Source organism: Amphiura filiformis, chromosome 17 (genome assembly GCF_039555335.1).
Source record: "Amphiura filiformis chromosome 17, Afil_fr2py, whole genome shotgun sequence".
Lineage (NCBI taxonomy): Eukaryota > Metazoa > Echinodermata > Ophiuroidea > Amphilepidida > Amphiuridae > Amphiura > Amphiura filiformis.
Window position 1 is genome coordinate 44,513,401 of NC_092644.1, and position 23,930 is coordinate 44,537,330.

At 36.3% G+C, this 23,930-nt stretch overlaps 1 protein-coding gene across 3 annotated transcripts in view; it reads left to right on the plus strand.

Annotated features, from left to right (window-relative positions):
* LOC140137858 (neuronal acetylcholine receptor subunit beta-2-like) overlaps positions 1 to 12,576 on the plus strand; it is a 174,034-nt gene extending 161,458 nt beyond the window's left edge. For all 3 annotated transcript variants that reach the window (XM_072159658.1, XM_072159661.1, XM_072159659.1), the window contains 4 exons: positions 798 to 912; positions 3,460 to 3,887; positions 4,200 to 4,300; positions 11,029 to 12,576. In XM_072159658.1, coding sequence (XP_072015759.1) covers positions 798 to 912; positions 3,460 to 3,887; positions 4,200 to 4,206 — 550 coding nt within the window. In that variant the 3' untranslated portion in view covers positions 4,207 to 4,300; positions 11,029 to 12,576. The remainder of the gene's footprint in view (positions 1 to 797; positions 913 to 3,459; positions 3,888 to 4,199; positions 4,301 to 11,028) is intronic.
* The last annotated feature ends 11,354 nt before the right edge of the window (positions 12,577 to 23,930 follow it).

The window sequence follows — 23,930 nt, forward strand, 5'->3', positions numbered from 1 at the left end:
AGAACTCCATTGTAATTTCCTCTTGTGAAGGTGGCTTGGGAAAAGTTCTTTGAACTGTGTTTCTTTTATACTTAGGCCTATGAATGACAAGGCTTAAGCCACACTAGCAAGTACCACACTTGTTGATCAATTTCTGACAATCCTCTGGGCTTTTAGCAATCAGTGTGAGATCATCTGCATAGGCCTTTGCAGAGGATTCGTAGTTGCGTTGCTCATACGGTACCCAAGGTGGCTGTGTTTATCAAGCAGATCAAGACCTAAGTTGAATACAGCCAGAAATAGGATACAGGATAGTGGGTACCCTTGGAACACACCAATACTGCAGTGTATTCAGTCGGTTTTGATGTGACGGGTCACATTTTTCTGCTGCAGGTTTCTGGAAAGTTGTAGTTCTGTTTTTGTTTTGATTAAGATCTTGGCAAATTGGTGAGGATTTTCCCGGAAATTCTGTTGAGCTGTGGTACTGGATTTTTTTCCTCGTTTCTCAGCTCCAGTTTTCCGAACTTTGCTGTGTAGCCTTATGATCTTATGGAAATCTTTCTTCAGCTTCACTGAAGCTTAAATAAATAAATAAATAAATAAATAAATAAATAAATAAATAAATAAATAAATAAATAAATAAATAAATAAATAAATAAATAAATAAATAAATAAAGAAAGAAAGAAAGAAAAGAAAGAAAAAAAAGAAAAAAGAAATAAACAAACAAACAAACAAACAAACAAACAAATAAATAAATAAATAAATAAAAACTACTCTTTCAGAATCGTATTAACTAATGTAATCTTGTTTTCACCAGATACGAATATGACCGCGCACAATGGAAACTGCTTAATGTAGTACCCACAGAGTCGACGTTGGTTGATCCGTATCTTTTATCGGGGAATATGTCTTTTTCTTATGTACATTTTCAGGTAAGGTTTAATATGTATTGATTATGATACAACAACAACAGAACATTTTTGTGTAGAGCAAAAGCATCAAACTATGAATCATTGCGCTGTCCAATATCATCTTGTCTAACGTTGTGGTCAGTGTATATTAAAAACACTTGATCGTGATTTGACAAGATGCTTACGAGTCATAAAAAGAAGCACATTAATTTTTAAACTGTTTTGTTGTTGTTGTTGTTGTTTTGGCATAAATGACTTAAACATTTTTATTTGGAGGATTTGTTAGCACACTGGTGGCAATTCTATCAAATTATGATACATACAAAAGTAGGAGAAAATAATAACATACATTAGCGTTGTATAAGATCATAATAATTGTTTAACTAGTTATACCGATGCTATGGGTTTCATCAATAATAAGTATAAACACAAGTATTAGGTCGTATTGAATATAAGAACATAAACAAAATTACGAACGTTCACCAGATTTTCTTGCTAATGTGAAAAGACATTTACAGCTTAACTTAACTGTCACGAAAATGAAAATTGCTCTTTTGGTTGAATTGGTTAAATATGATCTAAAATTATTCATCTTGGAGCAAGAAAAACAGAATAAGATCAGAATACTTTTAACTCTCTTATAACTCTATAGAGTGCTTTTAACCAGGTGACACAGCGATTGTCAAGGTGAAAGTGACTCAATATAGAACTCAATCATCGCGCGACTTAGTGGGCACTGTCCTACGTATTTTGCTGTTTTGCTAAGATGACGAAACATCCTATAGGGCAGATGATTCTTTTTCTTACTTCCAATGGCAAGTCAAATAATTTGAGAACATTGTCAACAAAAGCGGAGCAATATTAATTCTCTGAGTTATCACGACAAGCACGGGCAATTTTGAACTTGACCACTGTGTAAAGGTTCGCGGACCTTTTCCCAAACGTGTTGAAATGGTTCCTTAGCCTATAATGATCAGCAGCTCTAGAAGTTGTACATCTTTGCCAGTTATGGCAAATTGGATATAATTTGCACATTGCACGATGGTTCCGGAAATTTACTGGACTACATAATTAATTTGGACACGCTGCGGCAATGCAAAAAGATGAGCCATCTTCTCTATACCAACACCTGCAGATTATTCTCTGCCAGGATTCAAATGATGAACCTCACACCACAATAATTAAATTCAAAATTGCGGCAAAAGGATAGTATTATTTGATCAATCAAGCGCAACAACCCATTTATTCCATACAATGATTTCTTCGTAAATATCACAAACAGTCAATAGATGTCAACTTTTTAGAAGAAGAAAGAACAGGGCACAACGAAAATACTTGCATAATTTTCAAAATAACTTTGGGCTTGACATGGTCGATGACTTTACAGATTTTCAAAACAGATCGCCTCGGCCAACTTGGAATCCACCATTTTAAATGAATATTCTGTAATTTATATCAGAAGCATTCAATATTTAAAATCTAAAATTCCTAAGACAGATACATGTCATGTATAAAATTAGAACTACTAACAATATTACCAATAGCCAGGGCCGGATTTACCTTTTTTGGGGCCCTGGGCCAGGCCAAAATTTGGAGGCCCCAAACACTCTGTGAGGAAGGCATGTGCACTCCAGTTTTGGTTTAGATATTATAAGATCGACGTTGTCGGCGGAAGCATTACAATTTAGAGGGAGACAAGCATAGATTTTACTAGGACATTTGCGCGCGAAGCGCACAAAAATGTAAATTTTAGACTATTTTAGCCCAAATTGAAGCTGAATTTTGCTATATAACAGGCCAGTTGGCGAAAAAAGCGCGCAAAATGGAAAATGTACAGGGCAATTTTGGGGGCCCCATCTAACCCAATGGTAAATCCGGCCCTGCCAATAGCCATGATATCTATAGCTAAATCAACTACCCTGGTACAGATCATTCTGGGACACGCTGTACAACTTTCCCCTTACTAAGATTCCCCTGCACTTGAAGCTATTAAGGTTATGACATTCAATTACGAGAGTAAAGGAAATAAAAAAGGAAAAACATGGGAAAGCACTGCAGCATAAATGAAAGGGCAAATAATACAGTACGTCTGTCCAAGTATGTCTTACATTTTAGGATTTGCGAATGTTTCTGTGGGTATTATTTATAAACCCTTTGAGAAATAAAAAGAATACAAAGTTGCTACTTGGAACATTGGTGCTGTTGTTTTATCAATTAATATTTGAACTATCATCTAGTCAACTGGACTTACTATTTTTGAGTGGGAAATTTTCTCGTCCAATCCTGACCGCATCATCAGCCCTACTGATTATCTGGCGGTAAAAGTTGACCTGTGAAACGGTGGTTGTAGTATCACAGGTCACCACCTTTGAGTTCAACCTGGGCTTTCCGCGAAATAGGTCTGACTGACTATGTTATTGTGATTCAACTTGATTACATGGCACAGTCAAATGTAAAAAAGTAAATGATCAAATGAAATTACTCAGGCCATATCATACTATATTAAGTATGTGATATCATTTTACTGTTACTTATCTTTAACATATTTTGTCCTTTTTACTACTACAGGTCTATTTGAAGAGACTTCCATATTATCATTTAACAACATCAGCATTACCATCCACTGTTCTCACAGTACTCGGGTTTACAGCCTTTTGGCTCCCGCCTGAGTGCGGCGAGAAAATATCACTAGGTGTGTCTCTGCTTCTTGGACTCACTGTATTCCAACTTGTCGTATCAGAAGAACTTCCTGAAAAATCCGCAGGGAAACCTCCTCTATTAGGAATGTATCTCTCCATGAACTTTGCAATAGTAGCTGCGTCATTGCTCTGTACTGCAGTGTCGTTGAGGGTGTACTTACAACCAGGACCCATTAGAAATCGGTGTGTGAGAGCAATATTTTTACACTTGTTGCCAGGAGTCCTTTTTTGTTCGACGACCACAACGTCAAGAATCGCAGGAAAAAGAACAAATGCGTGTTGTTATAGAAGAAACAGGTAATACGTTAGTTCCGAAAGTTTTCATCAAAATTTAATTTGGATGAAAAATAATGTGCTTTTGTATCTAGTTGGATTCAAGTATTGTGCAATCAAAACAAACAACTATTAATTTATTCATCCTTCGATTAAGAAATATAGGATTTAGAAAATATCAAGTCCCTTAAAGTAGGAGTGCGAGTAGGCGTGTGATGGCCTAAATACGTAATTGAAGATTAAAATAAGTCAATGTAAATGACTATTGAGTACTCTGAATAAATAATATATTTTATGCAAGCACATAACCTCTTCTTGATTATTTCATTTCATCAGAAAGTGATCGAGGTGATGCTGAGAATGCTGACAAACAACCCAATAACAACCAAATAGAAACCACCGTCTATACAGAAGGAGAGGAGGGACCTGCATCATGGGTATGAGTTTACTTTATCTTACAACAAGTGGTCTTCGTATTTACATTGAAGACCATTTCTGCAATTCATAGAACCTTTAGTTCATCGTCAATACACAAGCTGAACACACGTTCGACTAATAGTCAGGAAATGCCGAAATAGTCTATGCACATTTTGGTGAATATACAGGGCCGGATTTACCATTGGGCCAGATTTCGGGGGCCCCCAAAATTGCCCTGTCACCTTCCTAGTAGACCCTGTTTTGGTCAAAATATGGTAAAATTGCACAATTTTGCGAGCTTCCACAGTGTTGCGTCCTTGAGCAAGATAGCTTAATTCCCATTTGCTTCATTCCACCAAGGTCTGAAATGGGGAGCTGCTGGGGGTATAACAATCTAAGTCGATGAGAGTACCTGCGCATCAGTTGCGGACTTGGTGAAGCGGAAATGATTCTGATAATAATATCCTAATGGCAGCGGAATAATTGTTGAAGTGTGCTGATAATTAGGTCATGCCTAGCTGAATCGCACTTTAAATCAAACAGCATTTATTTTATTATATTCTCTCCATTCCAAAAAAATTGAGAGATTCACAAAATTTAGATTCACATGTAGATCTTCGTCCAAACCCGTTCGAAATATTATGACTTCTAATATCTCTGTCAAACCAATATGTCAAGGGAAAGAAAGTTCCCGCTAGGCTAGGCTTATTATAACTTTAAATTCTAAGATATTAAGTGATATTTATCCAAGAAACATTCTTATAAAATGGGAAAGCAATTAGTAGAATTAAGTGTGAAATATGTAATGTTGAACACTATTTGGAACACTTTTTTTATAATTGAAAAATTATTGACACATTATGGGTAGAAGTAAAGACAGTAATCATAGAACAAACAGGAAAAACACATCTTTCTGTAAACATACTTCTTTTCTTTTTCTTTTTTTGATTTTATAAAGAGAGTGAGAAAACGAACCAGTTTATTAGCAAACGTATTATAATTAAATCTATATATCAATAAATATAAATATGGAAAGCATCCCAATCTGTTGGTTTTAGTTTAAAAAAATTCCATCGAGGTAAACTAAATTGAATGTAATGGTACGAGTAATACTGAATACTGAATTGTAAGGAGACACGAAAAACAAAGTGTAATAAATATGAAAGACAAAAACGAAAAGAAAATAGCACTAATTTAAAATACATTTTACCCACGTATTTTATATAAAATAATGACTTTTGTTTTATGCTATAATTTTAAACGTGTAACGTGGATTGTGGATTAACATATTCTATTGTTAATCACATACTGACATACCGGTATTTTTTTTTCATTAGTTCTCTATTGATTGCATTTTGTTTTCTATTTTTCAAAAAGGTTAAGGGATCTGGAATGAGCGTTTCGACAGTATTTTTTGTGGGACATGAGAGCACATCAGACATTTCGAATTGTATTCTGAATACGAAGAATGTCTTTCTGATATCAAATAATTTTCATTTTTTGAAATTCACGATATAATACAAATTTTATGACAAATTATTAAAATTTGATATTTTTCACATTTTTGATATATAACAGTCCTCGAAGTGAATTTTATAAATCTAATGATAAATTCTTAATAAAGTGTATGCAGCTGGGAGGAAAAGCCGACGATCAATTGAAAATTTTGACCTTTCATATTGAAGATATGGATTTTTTCCTCCAAAAGACCTAATTTTTTTGGTATTTTGGGGAAAAAATCCATATCTTCAAGACGAAAGGTCAAAATTTTCAATTGATCGTCGGCTTTTCATCCCACCTACATACACTTTAAGTATAAATCATCAGGTTTATAAAGTTTACTTCGAGTACTGTTAAATATCAAAAATATCAATTTTTAATCATTTGCCATAAAATGTATTACATTGCGAATGTCAAAAATCAAAATTATTTGATATCAGAAGGACATTCTTCGTATTCAGGATGCAATTCGATATGTCTGATGTGCTCTAATGTCCCACAATAAATACTGTCCAAACGTTTATACCCCACCCCTTAAATAAATGAATCTATCCAGTCATCCTGTAGCATAGATGATACTGCAAAAAACAAACACAAAAGTTTACCTCTATATAATCCCATCTTGCACAATATACCAGGGATTCGCGTAATCTCGTCTTCGAGGACGATTTTCAACACGATGCATAGAGGCCAGCGAAGAAAAAAACCTTCTCGTGTATGGCAAGCCAAGGGGGCCAAAAGCGTGGAACAGCTACGCGTAGCTTCTTTCTCGTTACGAGCAGCTGTTTGACCAATCAAAATAGTCAAATTTAATCACGTGGTTGGGTCGTTAGCTGTGCGTAGTATAGTTATAGGTATCCTCTTTCACAATTATTATCTTGTAATTAATTTACGGAATTAGCATAGATAACGAACGGGTAAAGGAGGCCAAATCACAGCACGTGTCAAGAGAACATGTTGCTAATGCCTGGCTAAAATGACACAAAGCATATTTATTTAGTGTTTCCAAGTTTACACCGTGTTTAATAGCAAGTAACTTTATACTCGGGCTGTATTAGCGGTGCAGGGGATATGAAGGTCAAACAACAACTACCGTACTGATGTAAAGCGCTGTGTAAAGATATTGCAGGGAAAGCGATATCACATGCCACTGTGTAAATATGGAGAGAGTAAAATGGGTCATCATTTTTTTCGGAAGGGGGGGGGGTCCTAAATTTACAATAAATTGCGGCCCTCACTATTTCGGCATCATAATGTTATGACCCCCGACTCCCACAACCGATACACCTTACCCCCTAGACAGGCTAAAATTGTATTGAAATCAGTTTTTTTGAATACAATAAACACACTTATCTGTAGTCATCTTGTGACTCCCTACATTTTGTCATTATCAATTTATGACCCCCCTCCCCTTATTTTTCTTTCCAAAAAGTATGACCCCTATATTTGGGATCCCCTTCCGAAGAAAATGATAGCCCCCAAAATATAGAACAATCATCATTCTGTTCAGATATTACTTTAATAGCACCTATACCATTTTTTGCTGATATACTACAGATATTTTCATTTACAAAAATTAACAACGTAATATTTGTGAGAGAGGATGTTTACATCAGCTCCACGTGTTTAAAACCGCGAATCTGATTGGTTAATAAGCTGCACGTAACGAGAAAGAAGCTGCGCGTAGCTAGTCCCACGTTCTGAGCCGCTTAGCTTGCCATACTCGTGAACACAAAGAAGACAAAAAATAATGGTTGTAGACAGAGAGCGGAAAAGTGATGAGTTTGTAATATATAGATGTACAGCAGATTGAGGAGGTAAAGCAATTTGGGTTCAATGATTAACAGAACTGAAATTACTGTAATAATTTGATTTGATTTGATTTTATTTTATTCGGTATCTCCATATTGCACATACAACAATACAAGGTAAATAGATATAAAATGCATTAAGATAAATAACATATAATACACATAAAAAACAATGCAAGGAGATATCACAGGATAGCCCTTTAAGCCCAAAGGCTTATTTCCGAAGGGGTCCTTATACATAGAAGGGCAAACGGCATAAAAACATACAAAAACATACAAATAAATAGATATATACAAGTGAATATTAAAAGTTTTAAAAAAGTAATTAAAAAGTTAAAGAGAAGACTGTCTCTTGCAAGGGCAACTCTGCAGGGCATGTCAAGCATATGGAAAAGCAGAGGCATATCCATTGACCTCAAGGTACGCCTACTTCGTGCAACTGCGAAAGAGAGAGAGAGAGCATATAGAACTTGGCGTTTGATCGTGGACATGAGAGTATCCTGGGGAGTGCCCTAATAGCACATTTAAAGGGAAAAGATCTAATTCTATATACAATGGTTTCCAATATATAAAGACGTGTTTAGAATAGGAAAGTTTAAAAGAAATGACTTTTTGATAATAATGATTAACAACGAAATACGAATCCGATTATAAGCCATGATCCCTTTGCCAGACATAAAATCCAGTTATGGTAACCATGGTTTAGTTAGCGTTGTTTATCTCTATCAAGCCGATCCACTCACATTTATACGGACTTGATCATATCTATTCCTACAATGACAGCTAATGACTTGAAATTAAATACGCGATGCAATTCAGACTACTGTGAGCCATACTGCTTTCTTAATTGGAAACCGAATTCTTACATCCAAAACATTTTAAGTTAGTTACAATAGGAATATACAATGGTACTGACGATACCCATCTGGTGAACCGCGTAAACGGATACTCGTTTGACTTGTTACCTAGTTAAGTGTTTGTTAAAAGCTAGAGTTTTCATAGAATTATTTATTTTTTTATTGTTTACACCATTTGTTTCAGCATGTTCAGTGAGAAAAGAGATTGGCTTTTTCCAATGATACCATACACTCATATTGTTCGTTCATTACTCAGTAAGTTGATGTAAGTCGTTGCGTCAACTTTCCGAGTAATGCTAACGCGTACAATGTTGAGTAACGCTGACTCGATATCATTATGTTGGCCGCACTCATTTGCACTTACTTTATTGAGTTGTTACAACTCAGAAAATGAAACTAGCCTAGGTTAGCATAATTTTCTAGAGGTGTGCTATAGTATACACAATTTTGCACTGATTACAAAAATAAATATTTGAATACTGCTAATTGTGCAGAAAATGATCCAATTACGTGAATTAAGTAACAAAGTACCAAATTGGAATAACTCAAAACAATAAGTACCAGTAACTTAATATGAACGAGTTACATCAACTTACATGTTGAGTTACAATAACTCAACTAATTGGTTCTTTGAACCTTGTTTATTTTCTAAGTTCCCTGAACTTGAATTCAGAAGTTGGCATTACTTAAAAGTTGACGCAACGACTTACATCAACTTTTTAAGTAATGCCAACAAAGTTGATTAGTTGACGGAACTTTTGAGCTTTTTCAGGATAACTAAAATGAATTTTGTTTTGGCAACTTTTACACTATTTTTGAGTTGTTCAAATTTACTCCTTTTGAATTGCGCCAACAAGGCGAACAAGTCATTTCTATGAGTGTACTATTTATCAGTGAGCGTTTGAATTTGTGAACTCAATTATATCTAAGATTGAATATTTAAAAAAAATGCTGCATGCAATATAACTTGCACGAATGGCGAAATTCATGGGCCTTTCCAAAATGGACATATATAATTTGCCAGTGAGCGTCTGAATTTGAGAACTCGATTCAATCTAAGATTGAATATTAGAACTTTACCCCTTTTATTCTTGGTCTAAAAGATTAACAAATGACAATGTGGGTACTTAAAAAAAATATTGCATTGTATGAATTTCAAACATCATCTTAGGCATTGACAATGGAATAGTGCATTTATAGGACAATGGTCTATTCTGCAAAACATACTATCTAGAAGTATTTACAATAGGAAACTTTAAAAGAAAACGAATTTTTGATAATAATAATTAACGAAATACGAATCCGATTATAAGCCATGATTCCTTTGCCAGACATACAATCCAGTTATGGTAACCATGGTTTAGTTAACGGTATTTAGCTATCTCAAGTTGATCCACTCACATTTATACGAACTTGATCATATCTATTCCTACAATGACTTGAAATTAAATACGCGATGCAATTGGCACTATATACAGGGTGTCCCAATAAAAAGAGGCCCCTCATTGCGCCCTCTTTTTCTCCTATTTCAGAAAAGTTGATCAAGTACATGTTGGTATGTAAAGAAGCCTTTACCCGTTAACTTTAATAAACCGAAACAATTATTTCAATCGGCTCTCCGTGGACAGAGTGAAAAACGGGTACTTTTCTTTAAAAGGGCATATCTTCAAAGGTTGGGAGCCGATTGAAATAATTGTTTTGGTTTATAAAGCTAACAAGGTTAGCTAAAGGTTTCTTTACATGCCAAAATATATTTGATCAACTTTACAAAAATAGGCGAAAAAGAGGGCGCAATGAGGGGCCTCTTTTTTTTGGAACACCCTGTATCACTTTAGTTTACGAACACAAAACGGAACTAACGATACCCATCTCGTGAACCGTGTAAACGGATACTCATTTGACTTGTTACTTAGTTTTATTTATTATCCTGTGTTTATGACTAAGTTCTATCATACATTTTAGCGTTAGCTTCAAGGTTAGAATTGGACATAATATACAGTAAGCCAAAAAATTAAGGTACCAGTTGTGTTCACCTCTGCATATCCTAAATAAAGACCTTATTTGCTGAAATTGGTTGAGAATTAAAGAAATAGTGATCTAAAACCTAATGAAGAAACGAAATCAAAAGTTGCACTTTTGTGTTCTAATCAATGAAAGCACGACGCTAGTTTTAACGTGCTAATCAATGGAAGCACGGCGCTAGTTCTCTTAATCGCGAACGCTTTGTGTACAAATCAATAGGGCATGCAATAGCGCAAACGGCAACTTTTACTTTGTCATCTTCCTTGGGTTTTTGGATTGTCGTGTCTTTATTTCTTAAACAATTTCAACAAATGAGGTCTTAAATTCGAGCTACAAGATGCAGCTATTGGCTGCTGGTTCCAATTATGACATATCTGTCTTTGTTTAGGATATACAGGGAATGAACATAACGGGTGCCTTAATTCTTTGGCTTACTGTAGGTGAGTTTGCTGAAGGAGTTATAGCGTTATGGATTAGGGTAAGGTTTAGTGTTCGTTAGAAAGCTGTGGGTTTTCATAGGGGTATTTATAATTTTATTGTTTTTACAATTTGTTTCAGAGAGAAGAAAGATGGATCATCACCGTTTGCTTGGATCGGATCTTCTTCGTCATGATGGTCACAACTTACGTTGCTACAACCTGTATTTTATTATCGAAAATTCCGAACACGCCGTCATATCTGGATCCTATATACTGCGATCAAAGCCAGAATTAATCGTTATCCCAATGACCCAACAGAAGCATGTTTTTATTTGTACATTATGTATTTATGTATATATTGAAATCAGAAGAAATGACACAAATTTGTCAAACCCGGTACAAATTGTATGCGGGTCAAATAAACCTGTACATATTAATAAATCTAATTATACAATGGATTGCGATCATAATTGTTCTGCTCTTGTCGAGTGTTTAGCTCATCGGAACCTAATGTGAGCACTGATCGACTAGCATACGAGTTAACTTAGGGACGATTTCAAAACTCAACCGCCGGTTGATTCGCCCGGTTTATATCAATTTCAAAGCGCTCTTTAAGCAAAGTCATTGTTCATTGAATTTATAACCGTATGACAAAACAGGCGAAAATAGAAACTTTTAAAAAGAGAATTGGCCACTGCTCATTGAAATGATTCTACTATTATGGACAATATAAGAGTGTTTTTTTTTTCATTTTGTAAGGATCACTCGGGTTCTTGACTTTTAAACCCTACATTTTGGTCAAAAATTGTGCGTGAATATGTCGTTTTCAACAGATTTACAACATTCGTCTTGTTATAATATTGAATTGTGTCATCTGTTGACGAAATGAAAAATCAAGTGTTGTTGGCGGGAAGTGTTAGCTTTCGTTCGATATAAACAAATTTCTGATTGGATGAAGAGAACATCCTGGGTTTTAACAAAAACTAATCACAGATGCCGTATTTTCCAATAGTCACCAGCTAGAAGCTCACACAGCTCTTATGATGCTATGCATGCAAGCATATAAAAGCACAGTAAACACTGTGTAGAGACAAGGTCTCTTGCTTGGACGAAATTGTGTGCTCATGTGTATCGTGGTGGAAACTGGGCATAGATGCGTTTATAAGAGAATCGTTTTGTAGCCAAACCTATCCATATGTCGTCCGGTACATTGGACTTGAATTCTATTGTTTTAAACAAATAAAGGCGATTCAACCGCCATCAGCTGCCGATCAACCAGCGGTCGAGTTTTGCCAAATAATGGGTGCACCCAAACGAAATGGGAACGCAATGTTGTTGCTTGCTAGTGACCATGGTGACTCTACTTAAACACTAGCCCCTCCTGGATATGTTGCTGGGGAAGACAACTAAAACATTGGTGTTCCAATTTTTTACGCTCAAACGTAAATTGACTCGTCTAGCAAACGGGTTCGATGTGCTCAAATGTATCATCAAAAGAGCAACACTGTAAAAGAAAATACCAAAGCTAAATCACCATACCTTTAAGTCAGACCAGTGTTTGCACGGTAATGCCATACATATTGAGCTAGACACCTACTACACCTGTGAACTTCCCTATTGTATACCTCAGATTTTGAAAACTGTAATAATGTTCAAATAATAATTATTTTTGTACAGTGTATAATATTGTGTATTAGAATATATTAGAAGCACATGTTTTGGGTAAAAAGTGTATAGGCATACTCATACACTGGTCATAAAAACGTATCATATTCAATGTATATCTTGATTGAAGTTTACTGATATAAACACCCTACTTCCCAGCAAACACAAAAACGTTTTAAAAACGTTTTAAATAAGTTATATTTTGGCTTTTGGTTTAGGTAAAAACGTTTTAATAACATTAAAATATCGGGTTATATAAAGGTTATGATAACGTTCTAAAACGTTTTGTATGAAAACACACTACAACAATTATTTTTAAATGTTTTCAACAAATGTTATTGTAACCTATTTTTGCAAACATTTTTGCCAAATATTGTGTCAATACTTAAATAACATTATGTTAAAATATTTGAACCAAGCAAACACAGAAATGTTCTTAAAATGTTTTTTTCAAAAGCTTTTAATAACATTTAAATGTCGGGTTATATAAAGGTCATGCAAACGTTTTTAAAACGTTATTGAAAATATTTTGGGCAAACATTTTTCGCAAAATATTTTTTTCAACCCCAAAATAACATTGTGTTTAAAATGTTTTGTATCAAGTTTTCAAGAATGTTTTTGAAATGTTATTAAAACGTTTTTATACCCTTTATATAACCCGAAATTTAAACGTTTTCTGTAAAACATTTTTGTTTGCTGAGCAGTAGATTATCAACAAATGTTTATTTAGGTTATGAAAACGTTTTATACTCTTAATATACCCTTTATATAACCCGACATTTAAACGTTTTCTGACAACCTTTTATAACCTTTTGCGAATGATGTCGAAAACGTTTGTGTTTGCTGGGTTATACACCCCATGCGCACAAAACACACCCCAACATGAACAACATCCGTAGATGCTGAGACACGAGCACTACCCCCCCCCACCACCACCACCATTAAACATACCACAATCAATATACACACCTTTAGATATACAATAGCTCAGATATAGCCTACACCAGGCACAAAAAGAAACTCGTCAGTTATATTCATCCTTGTTGTTCAAAAACTTGATAAATTTGGATTATTCTGAAATATACATTTTGTTAATTGAACTTTGCTTTCTCATTTGACACCCTGTTCGTGAAAAACGAACAAGAATTGACCAAGATATTCGCCTCCAAAGCCTCAAACCCCAAAATCAAAAGTTGCATTTTCAACGATTTTCAATGGGAACGCATCGTTGTATTACACACAAGCACCACGGCCAATCTCTGGCCAATCAATAAAGCACACAGTGTAACAGGCACAATTGAATCGTTAAAATTGCAACTTTTCATTTTGGGGTTTGAGAGTTTGGAGGCGCATATCTTGGTCAATTCTTGCTCAATATTCACGATCAGGGTGTCAAATGAGAAAGAAAAGTCCAATTAACAAAATGTGTATTTCAGAATAATCCAAAATGATCAAGTTATTGAACAGCAAGGATGAATATAACTGACGAGTTTCTTTTTGTGCCTGGTGTATATAGCCACGCACTTGAACACCATACATATACACCCCGCACATAGGTTTGCATAAGTTTCATATTAAAGTTAACAACATAGGCCTATCCACATTCGTATTAAACCATACAAAGATATACCTCACATACCACATACACCCTCATACACCCACATACCTCCTCATATTCAGTCCAAGAGAACGCCAAATATGGATCAGGAGTATTACATAATAATACCCTGCTATGACAATAGCTGCACTAGGTTAATCGTATTAATCTCCTTATGTGGTTAGCATGGCTGGGCCAGGAAATCCACAAGGTCAGCCAATGTATGTACGTGTATTCGGTACATGTGCCATATCTTTTACTACGGGTGATAAATTTCTGGTTTGTTTTATTTCAAAACGCAACAGTCGATATTCTAAAGCTTGGTCCAAATCCAAGAGAAGAACCAACTCTAGTAATTTATGTGGTTTCAAATTATATCGGCCGTTGCCTTTTGATAGAAATGGTGTTTGTTGATGTGCACAGTTTCCCATTAGATCATAACATGCTGTTGTACATCCAAGGTCAAAGGTCTTTTAATCCATATTTGGCGTTGTTCTGGGACTGATATTAAATAGCAATGTAGCCTTTCCGCAACTCTGTATAGCTTCACAATATAATATTTTTAAGAAATCGGTCACAAACATGAACATGAACGGACATCCAGCCCCTCCCCGCCACTTATACATGTACAACCCATGCATGAATCACCATTCATTGTGGGCCATAGGCCTACTTATGTGTATATAAAGCATATTTGATGGCAACATGGTCTTTCCTTTCTTAATAAAAAACACAGTTCTTAGCACCCCCAAATTACAATACATTCTTAGGGCAGCCATGGTTCCTGTGTGTCCACCTTTTAGGAGTGTAATGTATATAGGGGTGTCCTCGTTTGACCGTGGCGGTGAATGTATCTCTTGTACCATTCACTGTACTGATACACCGATGTGTGTATAACGCAAATGTGATAGTAATGTGCCCTTTCCTTTCGCATGAACGTGTATAGTGAAACGCACACACCCCAGTCCAAACCCTGAACTACCCCGCACATTCAAAACACATCCACACGACCCAATATGATAATCGGGAGGGGCGGGTAATCCCGAACGGTGCTGTTGTAGTAGTAACCAGGAAAAGCTACTATACAAAGAAACATTCACACAATGAACATTTGGAGAGATAGAGGGTTCTTTTTACAAAATATTAAAAACGAAATTAGACACGTTTGACTTTTTTTTATCTTCAGGTCAGTTTCGGATGTGTAGGAAACATTGAAGTGATGAACAGGGGTGGATTGTACAATTAATAAGACATGAGGACAATTGCTTAAAGATATGACGTGACCATATCGTGAATTGACATAGCTTATCAGTACAAGTAAGAAAAAGTAATACTTGAGTGGTGGGGTAATCCCGAACGGCCATAGAAAACAGTAATGATACCGTGTGCGGGGTAATCGCGAACGGCCGTCATGAGTCTGATGTTGTTGTTTTTTTATCTGAATTGATCTAACATGAGCTGGATATGAACTAATCTAGAGGCTCTAGAAATAAATTAAAAGTTATAATCAAAACAATTCTTTTGAACACGCCAAATTGATGGTTCAATGAGCTTTCCCAGTACCGTTCGGGATTACCCTCAGATCGCGGGGTAATCCCGAACGACGCCATTTGCTAACTAATGAAGGTTGAGTTAATTGATATTGGTATGGTTTATTTTAGCTTTTATTTTATCTTACGTTGTTTTGATGCGTAGTAATAGGTTTAAATGAAAAGGTGTTCGGGATTACCCCATTCTCCCCCTACTCTACTTACACAAATTTACAACAAAGCTGCGGTATAAAATTTCTCTGGTTTTCCTCGGAAACAAAATCTAACACATATCGACACACCGGGCATACTGGTATGACCTGTCAACCGGGGACCGGAAAACGAGGACAAGAATTTAATATGAAATCGAAGACCCAATAAATTTCACCCTGTCAACCGCGGACTAACTCTATACTCTATATGTGGACTAACTTTCTCTATACGTACTAAACTCACTATTAAATACATTTTTACGCCATTTGCTCGATCTTCAGGAAGTGAAAGAGTGTAGACATTATTTTGTAAATTAAATCAAATACTGGAACTAAAATTTGCAACTCACTTTGCTACGTTGCGTCCAAAAACATCGGTCTTCGTCAGGCATCTGATTGAAGATGTTGTGATGACGTCAGATGTTGTGACGTCAGACGGCGAGGAATGTCTCGTAACGCCGGGTCCCATGCACGTGACAACTGGAAGCGGAGTCCCCCTTTTCTGTTAATGGCAGGCTCCTCCACTCTCTCCCATATGGATTCTCTGACTCCTCGCTCAAACCACTTCTCCTCCTTATCTAGAATAACCGCTTCCTCAGGGTTGAAGAAATGTTCGGTTTTCTTGTTGCAGTGGTTGTAAACCGCGGAGTTTTGGGCTTCGCTGGAGCTAGGGAGCCTGTGTTGGTTCAATCGCGCTCGAAGAGATTGTTTTGTCTCGCCTACATAGGAGTCACCACAGTCCGGTGCAGCACAGGTAATGCCATAAACTAGATTGCACTGTTTATCTCTGGGGGGTTTGTCCTTAACATGCACGAGCTTCCCCCGTAGGATGTTGGTAGGTTTGAAGCACGTAGTAATGCCGAAGGACTTGAAAGAGTTCTTAAGCCTTTCAGATAATCCAGCGATGTATGGGATGGTTACCTGTGTGCGATTGTCATGGTTTACCTCTCCTGTGGTGGATTTGGTGGAGTCTTTGGTTTTGTTCGCTTTGGTAAACGCCCAACCGGGGTATCCACAATTTCCAAGGGCTTTCTGTAAGTGATCTTTTTCCTCCGGAATGTCCTCAGAATTGCTTATGACAGTGTCCGCACGGTATTGGAGGGTTCTGATCACGCCTAATTTGTGGATCAGCGGATGGTGTGAGTCAAATTGTAAATAGTGATCGGTATGCGTGGGCTTTCTATAAACCGTTGAGTTGAGGGTACCGTCACTGTTCAAATGAACCAAGCAGTCCAGAAAAGCTAACTTATTGTCCACACATTCCTCCTGAGTGAATTTGATGTTCGGGTCAACTTGATTAATGAAATTAAAGAAGGACTCCGACTCGCTTTTGTCTATGATGATGAATGTGTCGTCAACAAAACGAAGCCACAATTTGGGCGGTTTACCGGGGTAACTACTCAGCACGTGTTGTTCAAATTTCTCCATGTAGAGATTGGGGAAACGGCTGAGCCCATCGCGCACCCATATTGTTGGATGAAATACTTATTGTCGTACGAGAAATAAGTTGTTTTGAGGCAGATGGTGACAAGTTCAACAATTTGTTCAACGGTTAAATCTGTGCGTTCACTCAAAGTGGTATCCTCCGATAAGAAATCCTTTACAACCTTGATGGCGTCGTCCGGCGGAATGGAGGTGAAAAGTGCGCTCACGTCGTAAGAAGTAATGATCTCGTTATCGTCCACTGAGGTATCGCGGATTTTCTTTACAAAGTCCTGTGTATTGACAAGATGGTGAGGGGATTTTCCGACAAGCGGTCCTATAATCTTCGCTGCGTGTTTGGCTAAGTTGTACGTAACCGAGCCAATGCTACTAATTATAAATTGGTCTCACTGGGATGGGATCTGGCTTGTGTATCTTAGGCAGGCCATAAAAAGCTGGAACGCTCGGTTCGGTAGGGGGGGGGGGGTGGGGGTCAATCTAAATTTGAGACTGAGGTCAACCGCCCCAGCAGTGTGGATTTTGTTGATAAACTCCGACACTTGCTTTCTATAACCGTTGGTAGGGTTATAACCTATGGGTTTATAAGTTTTCTTGTCCTTGAGCAACAGTTGGCACTTGCTATTGTAGTCAGTTTTGTTCAGAACAACAATACACTTGCCCTTATCGGCAGGTACGATAACAATGTTATTGTCCTTGCTCAGCTCATCAAGAGCTTTCTTTTCCTCTTTGGTGATATTAGGAGGTGGGGTTTGGTGTTACGAAGTGTGTTACTGACCTTGTGACGAAGATTTTCAGCTTTTGATGGGTCTAATTTGGCCTGCTTAATCGCGGTTTCCGTAGCTGTGATGAAATCTGCTGTGGGAATTTTGTTTGGAACAACCGCGTAATTAAGTCCCTTAGCTAGCACAGATACTTCACTATCCTTCAAATTTCTATCCGACAGGTTCCGGACCCATTTCCGTTGGAAGTCAGGGTTATTAGAACTTGATCTCCAATTCTTATCAAGGTCCGCTTGCGATCTTTGTTGCGATGCAGTTTTGTATTTCGCAAATTTTTCAAGATGGCGTCCCTTGGTTACAGCGTGTTGGCTCAGCTGTGCAACCCTGTTGAATTCGGCAACCTTGTCGTATTCCGTACCCGGAAGTGAGTTGGACAAACGATCTTCTAAATCCGACTTTTTCTGGTTTAACACATCTATTGTAAAGTTTGTCTGCCTAATTCGCTCGTTTAACAGCTTCCATTCCGCATTTCTCAGGATGTTATCCGCTCGATGTCCTTGCAAACTCGATTTCAATTTGACACTCCTCGTGGTGATTTTCTCATGCAAACACCGTAGGTTGAAACGCAAATGGTTCCTGAAGTTAGCGATCTTCCTTGCCGTCTTTTCGTGGTTTCTAACCAGATCAAGGCATTCCTGCCCGAAATTGTTCTTTATATCTTGGTGTAGATTATTCAATAGGATGCCTGACGAAGTCCGATGTTTTCGGACGCAACGTAGCAAAGTGAGTTGCAAATTTTAGTTCCAGTATTTGAATTTAATTTACAAAATAATGTTTTGAACTACTGGATGAATAATCTACACCAACATGAAAGAGTGTAGATTGGGTAAGGGAAAGAATATGTATTATATTAGAGCAAAATGGGCATACCACAGTAGGCCTATACAACTAAACACCCACACGCCACTCGCAAATCATACACAAATTACACATATAAGCCCTACTTAAAGACCTCACAAACAGTAAGTCACTACCGCCGAGTTACATTTGTCTTTACAATTTGCGACTGATTACTTTTGTCTTTACAAATAAAACACACACATACCATCCACAAACACCTACTCCACCCCATAACAACATAGATACGACGAAATTTTACATAAACAACATCTGAAATCACTCTCGTTTCCCAAATGATATGTAGTTTTTTTCACAAAATGTTTTATACATGTACATACTGTAGACGTATTTGTGCGTTTGTTTTTACCGACAGGGGTGAGTCCACCTATAACATTTCATTCATAAAGTGTGGACCCATAGTAATCGTGGATGCCCACGGTCATAATACTTTAATAATGTATAGGTTTAAGACCAGGTCCCCGTTTTGGCGGTTAAATATCTTGCCACAAATGTCAACGCTTTCAAAAGTAAAAATGTGCGTATAGAGGTCCACGGTTGCGCTGTTAACTACTGTACATAGGAGGCTCATCATGGTTCACATTTGTTGGTGAAAACGTGTAAGGGTGTAAATAACAGTGTACCCCAAAATGCTCATTTTTATATCTATGATCAGAAACACCATTATGGAGAACTTAACTTGATATCATTTTAAAAGAAAGAAAATTTATTTATTGCATTACACTTCGTAAAATGGATAATTACTTTCTGTTATAATAATACCTCAGTACTTGTAGGTAGTCAACTGAAAAAAACAACAACAATATTGTAAAATAATTACACCATGAAAGCAAACTTTGTACTATTAAATATCGTGTTTTTGTAACGATGTGAGATCATTGTCAGTTACCCCATTCAGCGTACTGCAGGTTTCAGTACATCCGTAGGACGTGTATGGCAAGCATATTGCACAATCAAAAAACCAGATTTATCAATTCGATTGACAGTCAAATCGATAAACCAGGTTTTTCGATTTGATAAACCTCTTTTTTCAATCGAAATGACAGGTTTTTCGAATTTGATTGTCATATGTTTTTTAAACCTGGTTTTCAATCGAAAAAACAGGTATTTCGAATTTGATTGTGATAGTTTTTGATAAACCAAGTTTATCGACCGAGAAACCTGGTTATCGCCGATAAACTTGGTTTTTCAATTCGATTGTCAGAGTTTTTTGATAAACTTGGATTTTCGGCTGATAAACCAGGTTTATCAAAAACTATAACAATCGAATCGATAAACCAGGTTTTTCGAATTTGATTGTCATAGTTTTGATAAACGAAGTTTATCGACCGAGAAACCTGGTTTTTCGCCGATAAATTTGGATTTTCAATTCGATTGTCACATTTTGTTTGAAAACCTGGTTTTTGAATCAAAAAACCAGGTTTATCGACCGAGAAACCTGATTTTTCACCGATAAACTTGGTTTTTCAATTCGATTGCCATAGAATAAACTTGGTTTTTCAATTGAAAAACCAGGTTTCTCATATTCGATTGTCATAGTTTTTGATTAAAAAAAACCCAATGACATCCGTAGGACATGTATGGCAAGTATATTGCATAATAGAAGAGAAAATCCTGGTTTTTCAATCGAAAAAACCAGATTTATCAATTCGATTAACAGTCGAATCGATAAACCGGGTTTTTCGATTTGATTGTCATAGTGTTTGATAAACCAAGTTTATCGACCGAGAAACCTGGTTTTCGCCGATAAACTCGGTTTTCGATTGTCAGAGTTTTTTGATAAACTTGGTTTTTCGGTTAATAAACCAGGTTTATTAAAAACTATAACAATCGAATCGATAAACCAGGTTTTTCAATTTGATTTGATTTTTTTGATTTGATTGTCATAGTTTTGATAAACGAAGCTTATCGACCGAGAAACCTGTTTTTTTCCGATAAATTTGTTTTTTCAATTCGATTGTCATATTTTTGAATGGTCTATCACCAATCTACCTTGAGGAATGCGTTCAAACCCACAAACCGTCACGGGACGGTCTACGCTCATCAAAAGATCAGAGCCGCCTTACCATTCCAAGATCTCAGAAATGTATCGGTGATGGCTCCTTCAGTGTCTTCGGCTCACGCCTCTGGAATAACATACCACTCTCAATAAGATCTTCTCCATCTGTTGACATTTTCAAACGCTCGCTCAAGACACATATTGCTTGTTGCATAAGACCATGTAGTGTATAAGTTCTTATTTTGTAAAGCGCAATGAACATGTTTGGTATTGCGCTATAGTAAGCGCCGTATATTATTATTATTATTATTATTTTATCAGTGAAAACCCAAGTTTATCGGCGAAAAACCAGGTTCTTCGGCCGATAAATCTGGTTTTTTTTTCTATTGTGCAATATACTTGCCATAGACGTCCGTCCGTCCCGAACTGGAGTTTACTTTTACTTATCATGCTCATGAGACCCGAAATCTATATTTTGAGGGACTCTCACATTTCATACGTACTATGGTCCTGTCGGATTGTACATGTATAATGCACGAAATCGCTAATTCTTGACACCGAGACGGTGACAGGATGTATAATTGGTAATAACAAAAATGTTTCAATGTACATAATAAATAATTGTAAGATTGAAATCATATGTATATCTTTATCTGCAATTAAATATATAACGCTTTGTATAAAATACATTAATTTGTGTAAATTAAAAAAATGAAGTGTCCATATTGGGTAACATTTATCCGATCAATATGTTCAAAATTACTCGAATTAAGTATAGTTTGACTTATCTATCACGTACAGTTATGGAGTTATTTGCATACATGTAACATTGTGACGGCACCACAGGGGGAAAATAACAATAATTTATCTTTCCATGATAAATTAGAAAAAGAATAGTTTGCGCTATGAAGGATGTTTCTCTACATTGGCAACACATCAAAATAGGACAATACCCATTCAGTCACATTGAGTTTCATTAAGTGCATTTCACAATTGTTGTGTTACCCTAGATGTTTAAAACGATTCTTCTTCTGTTTTCTTGCGCCAAACCAAATAATTAAAAATCAAAGTCATAGCAAATGTCATTTTCCCGCGGAGGCGAAATTAAACAAATACGTCACAATAAATTCTACTCCATAACCGTACGCCATAGCTAGGTCAAAGTATTCTTTCGCGGAATCCTTATTGAAACAAGGATACGAGTTATTTTGAAAGGTAACACATTAATGTGTTTTTGATTTCTTAATAGGTAAGCTGATTCGGTGCGGAAACAAGTAGCCGATCCACAGAAAGCCTTTAATGCCCTCTTGTCAATTACAAAAAAAATAACAATAATGGGTATTCCCAATACTTTCGGCTTTAGGGGTGAGTTGGTGTACATGATTCTTTTACAGAGTTACCCTGCATTTTCATGCTATATACGTCAAGACATTCAGAAAAGTTCGGGTAAGAAATTCAGATCAAACACATTTTCAATATGGCGTTCAAAATGGCCGCCATAGGGGTTTTCCATTAAACCACACTATAGCAACATCAAAATACTACTAATAAAGAATAATTATTAATGGAATTAATGTTTATAATCAACAGAAATAAATATGTGGCCATTTAGTTTCATTTGCATCTTTTCATTCAAGATTGTATTCAAATGGCTGCCAGCATAGGCTATTTCCATTGAAATACACTATAGCAACATAAAAATGATACAATAATAAAATAATATCAATGGAATGAATGTTTCTTAGCAGGCCTGCTTTAATCCACATTATTATTATCCTTATTTTGGTCCATTTCGGCATTGAAATTTGCAAATTTTTGCGCACTTTGCGGTCATCTCCAATGACTTCCTAATGTTCTTCATTTTGAAAAAGATTCCCGCTAAGTGTCCCTCGTAACAGATCCTATTCAAATTTAGTAGCTTTGAAAGTATACATTGATTAGACGACCGGTATGTTGCACTATGAAAGGCTGATAGGCGGAAAAAGATTAATAAACTGCATTCCTTCTTGTATTGTATTCTCAGTTGTCATGTCATAGTATGCCTTTGTTTTAAATACACCAGGCACAAAGAGAAACTCGTCAGTTATATTCATCCTTGCTGTTCAATAACTTGATAATTTTGGATTATTCTGAAATATACGTTTTGTTAATTGGATTTTTGCATTCTCATTTGACACCCTGTTCGTGAAAAACGAACAAGAATTGACCAAGATATGCGCCTCCAAAGCCTCAAACCCCAAAATCAAAAGTTGCATTTTCAACGATTTTCAATGAGAACGCATCGTTGTATTGCACACAAGCACCACGTGCCAATCAATAAAGCATACAATGTAACAGGCACAATTGAATCGTTATAATTGCAACTTTTCATTTTGGGGTTTGAGAGTTTGGAGGCGCATATCTTGGTCAATTCTTGCTCAATGTTTACGAACAGGGTGTCAAATGAGAAAAAAAGTCCAATTAACAAAATGTATATTTCAGAATAATTCAAAATGATCAAGTTATTGAACAGCAAGGATGAATATAACTGACGAGTTTCTGTGCCTGGTGTATTTGCCACTGTATTGTATTGATGATGTATCGCTTTCCAAAAAGCTAGAAAAAGTATATGGAATGTAAAACAGTATTCGAATATAATTACAGTGCAATATCACCCGTAACTTATTCATTCCTAATCATGTTGTTTATCCGTGATTTTAAAATCCAGAAATTGAATCGTTCTACTTCTGTATTAGGCCATCGTAATATATTGTCTCAAAGCCGTTCCCAAGTTGAAAACCTAATGCGGAATGCGGTTTTGAAAGTATTTTTTTTACTTTAAATTTTAAGGGCTCGGATAGCAACGTTTGCACAGTATGATTTTGTGGGCCATGAGAGCACATCAGACATATCGAATTGCATTCGAATTAGGCATTTCCTGATTACGGATGACTTTATCTTTCTTCATTAATTCATGTGA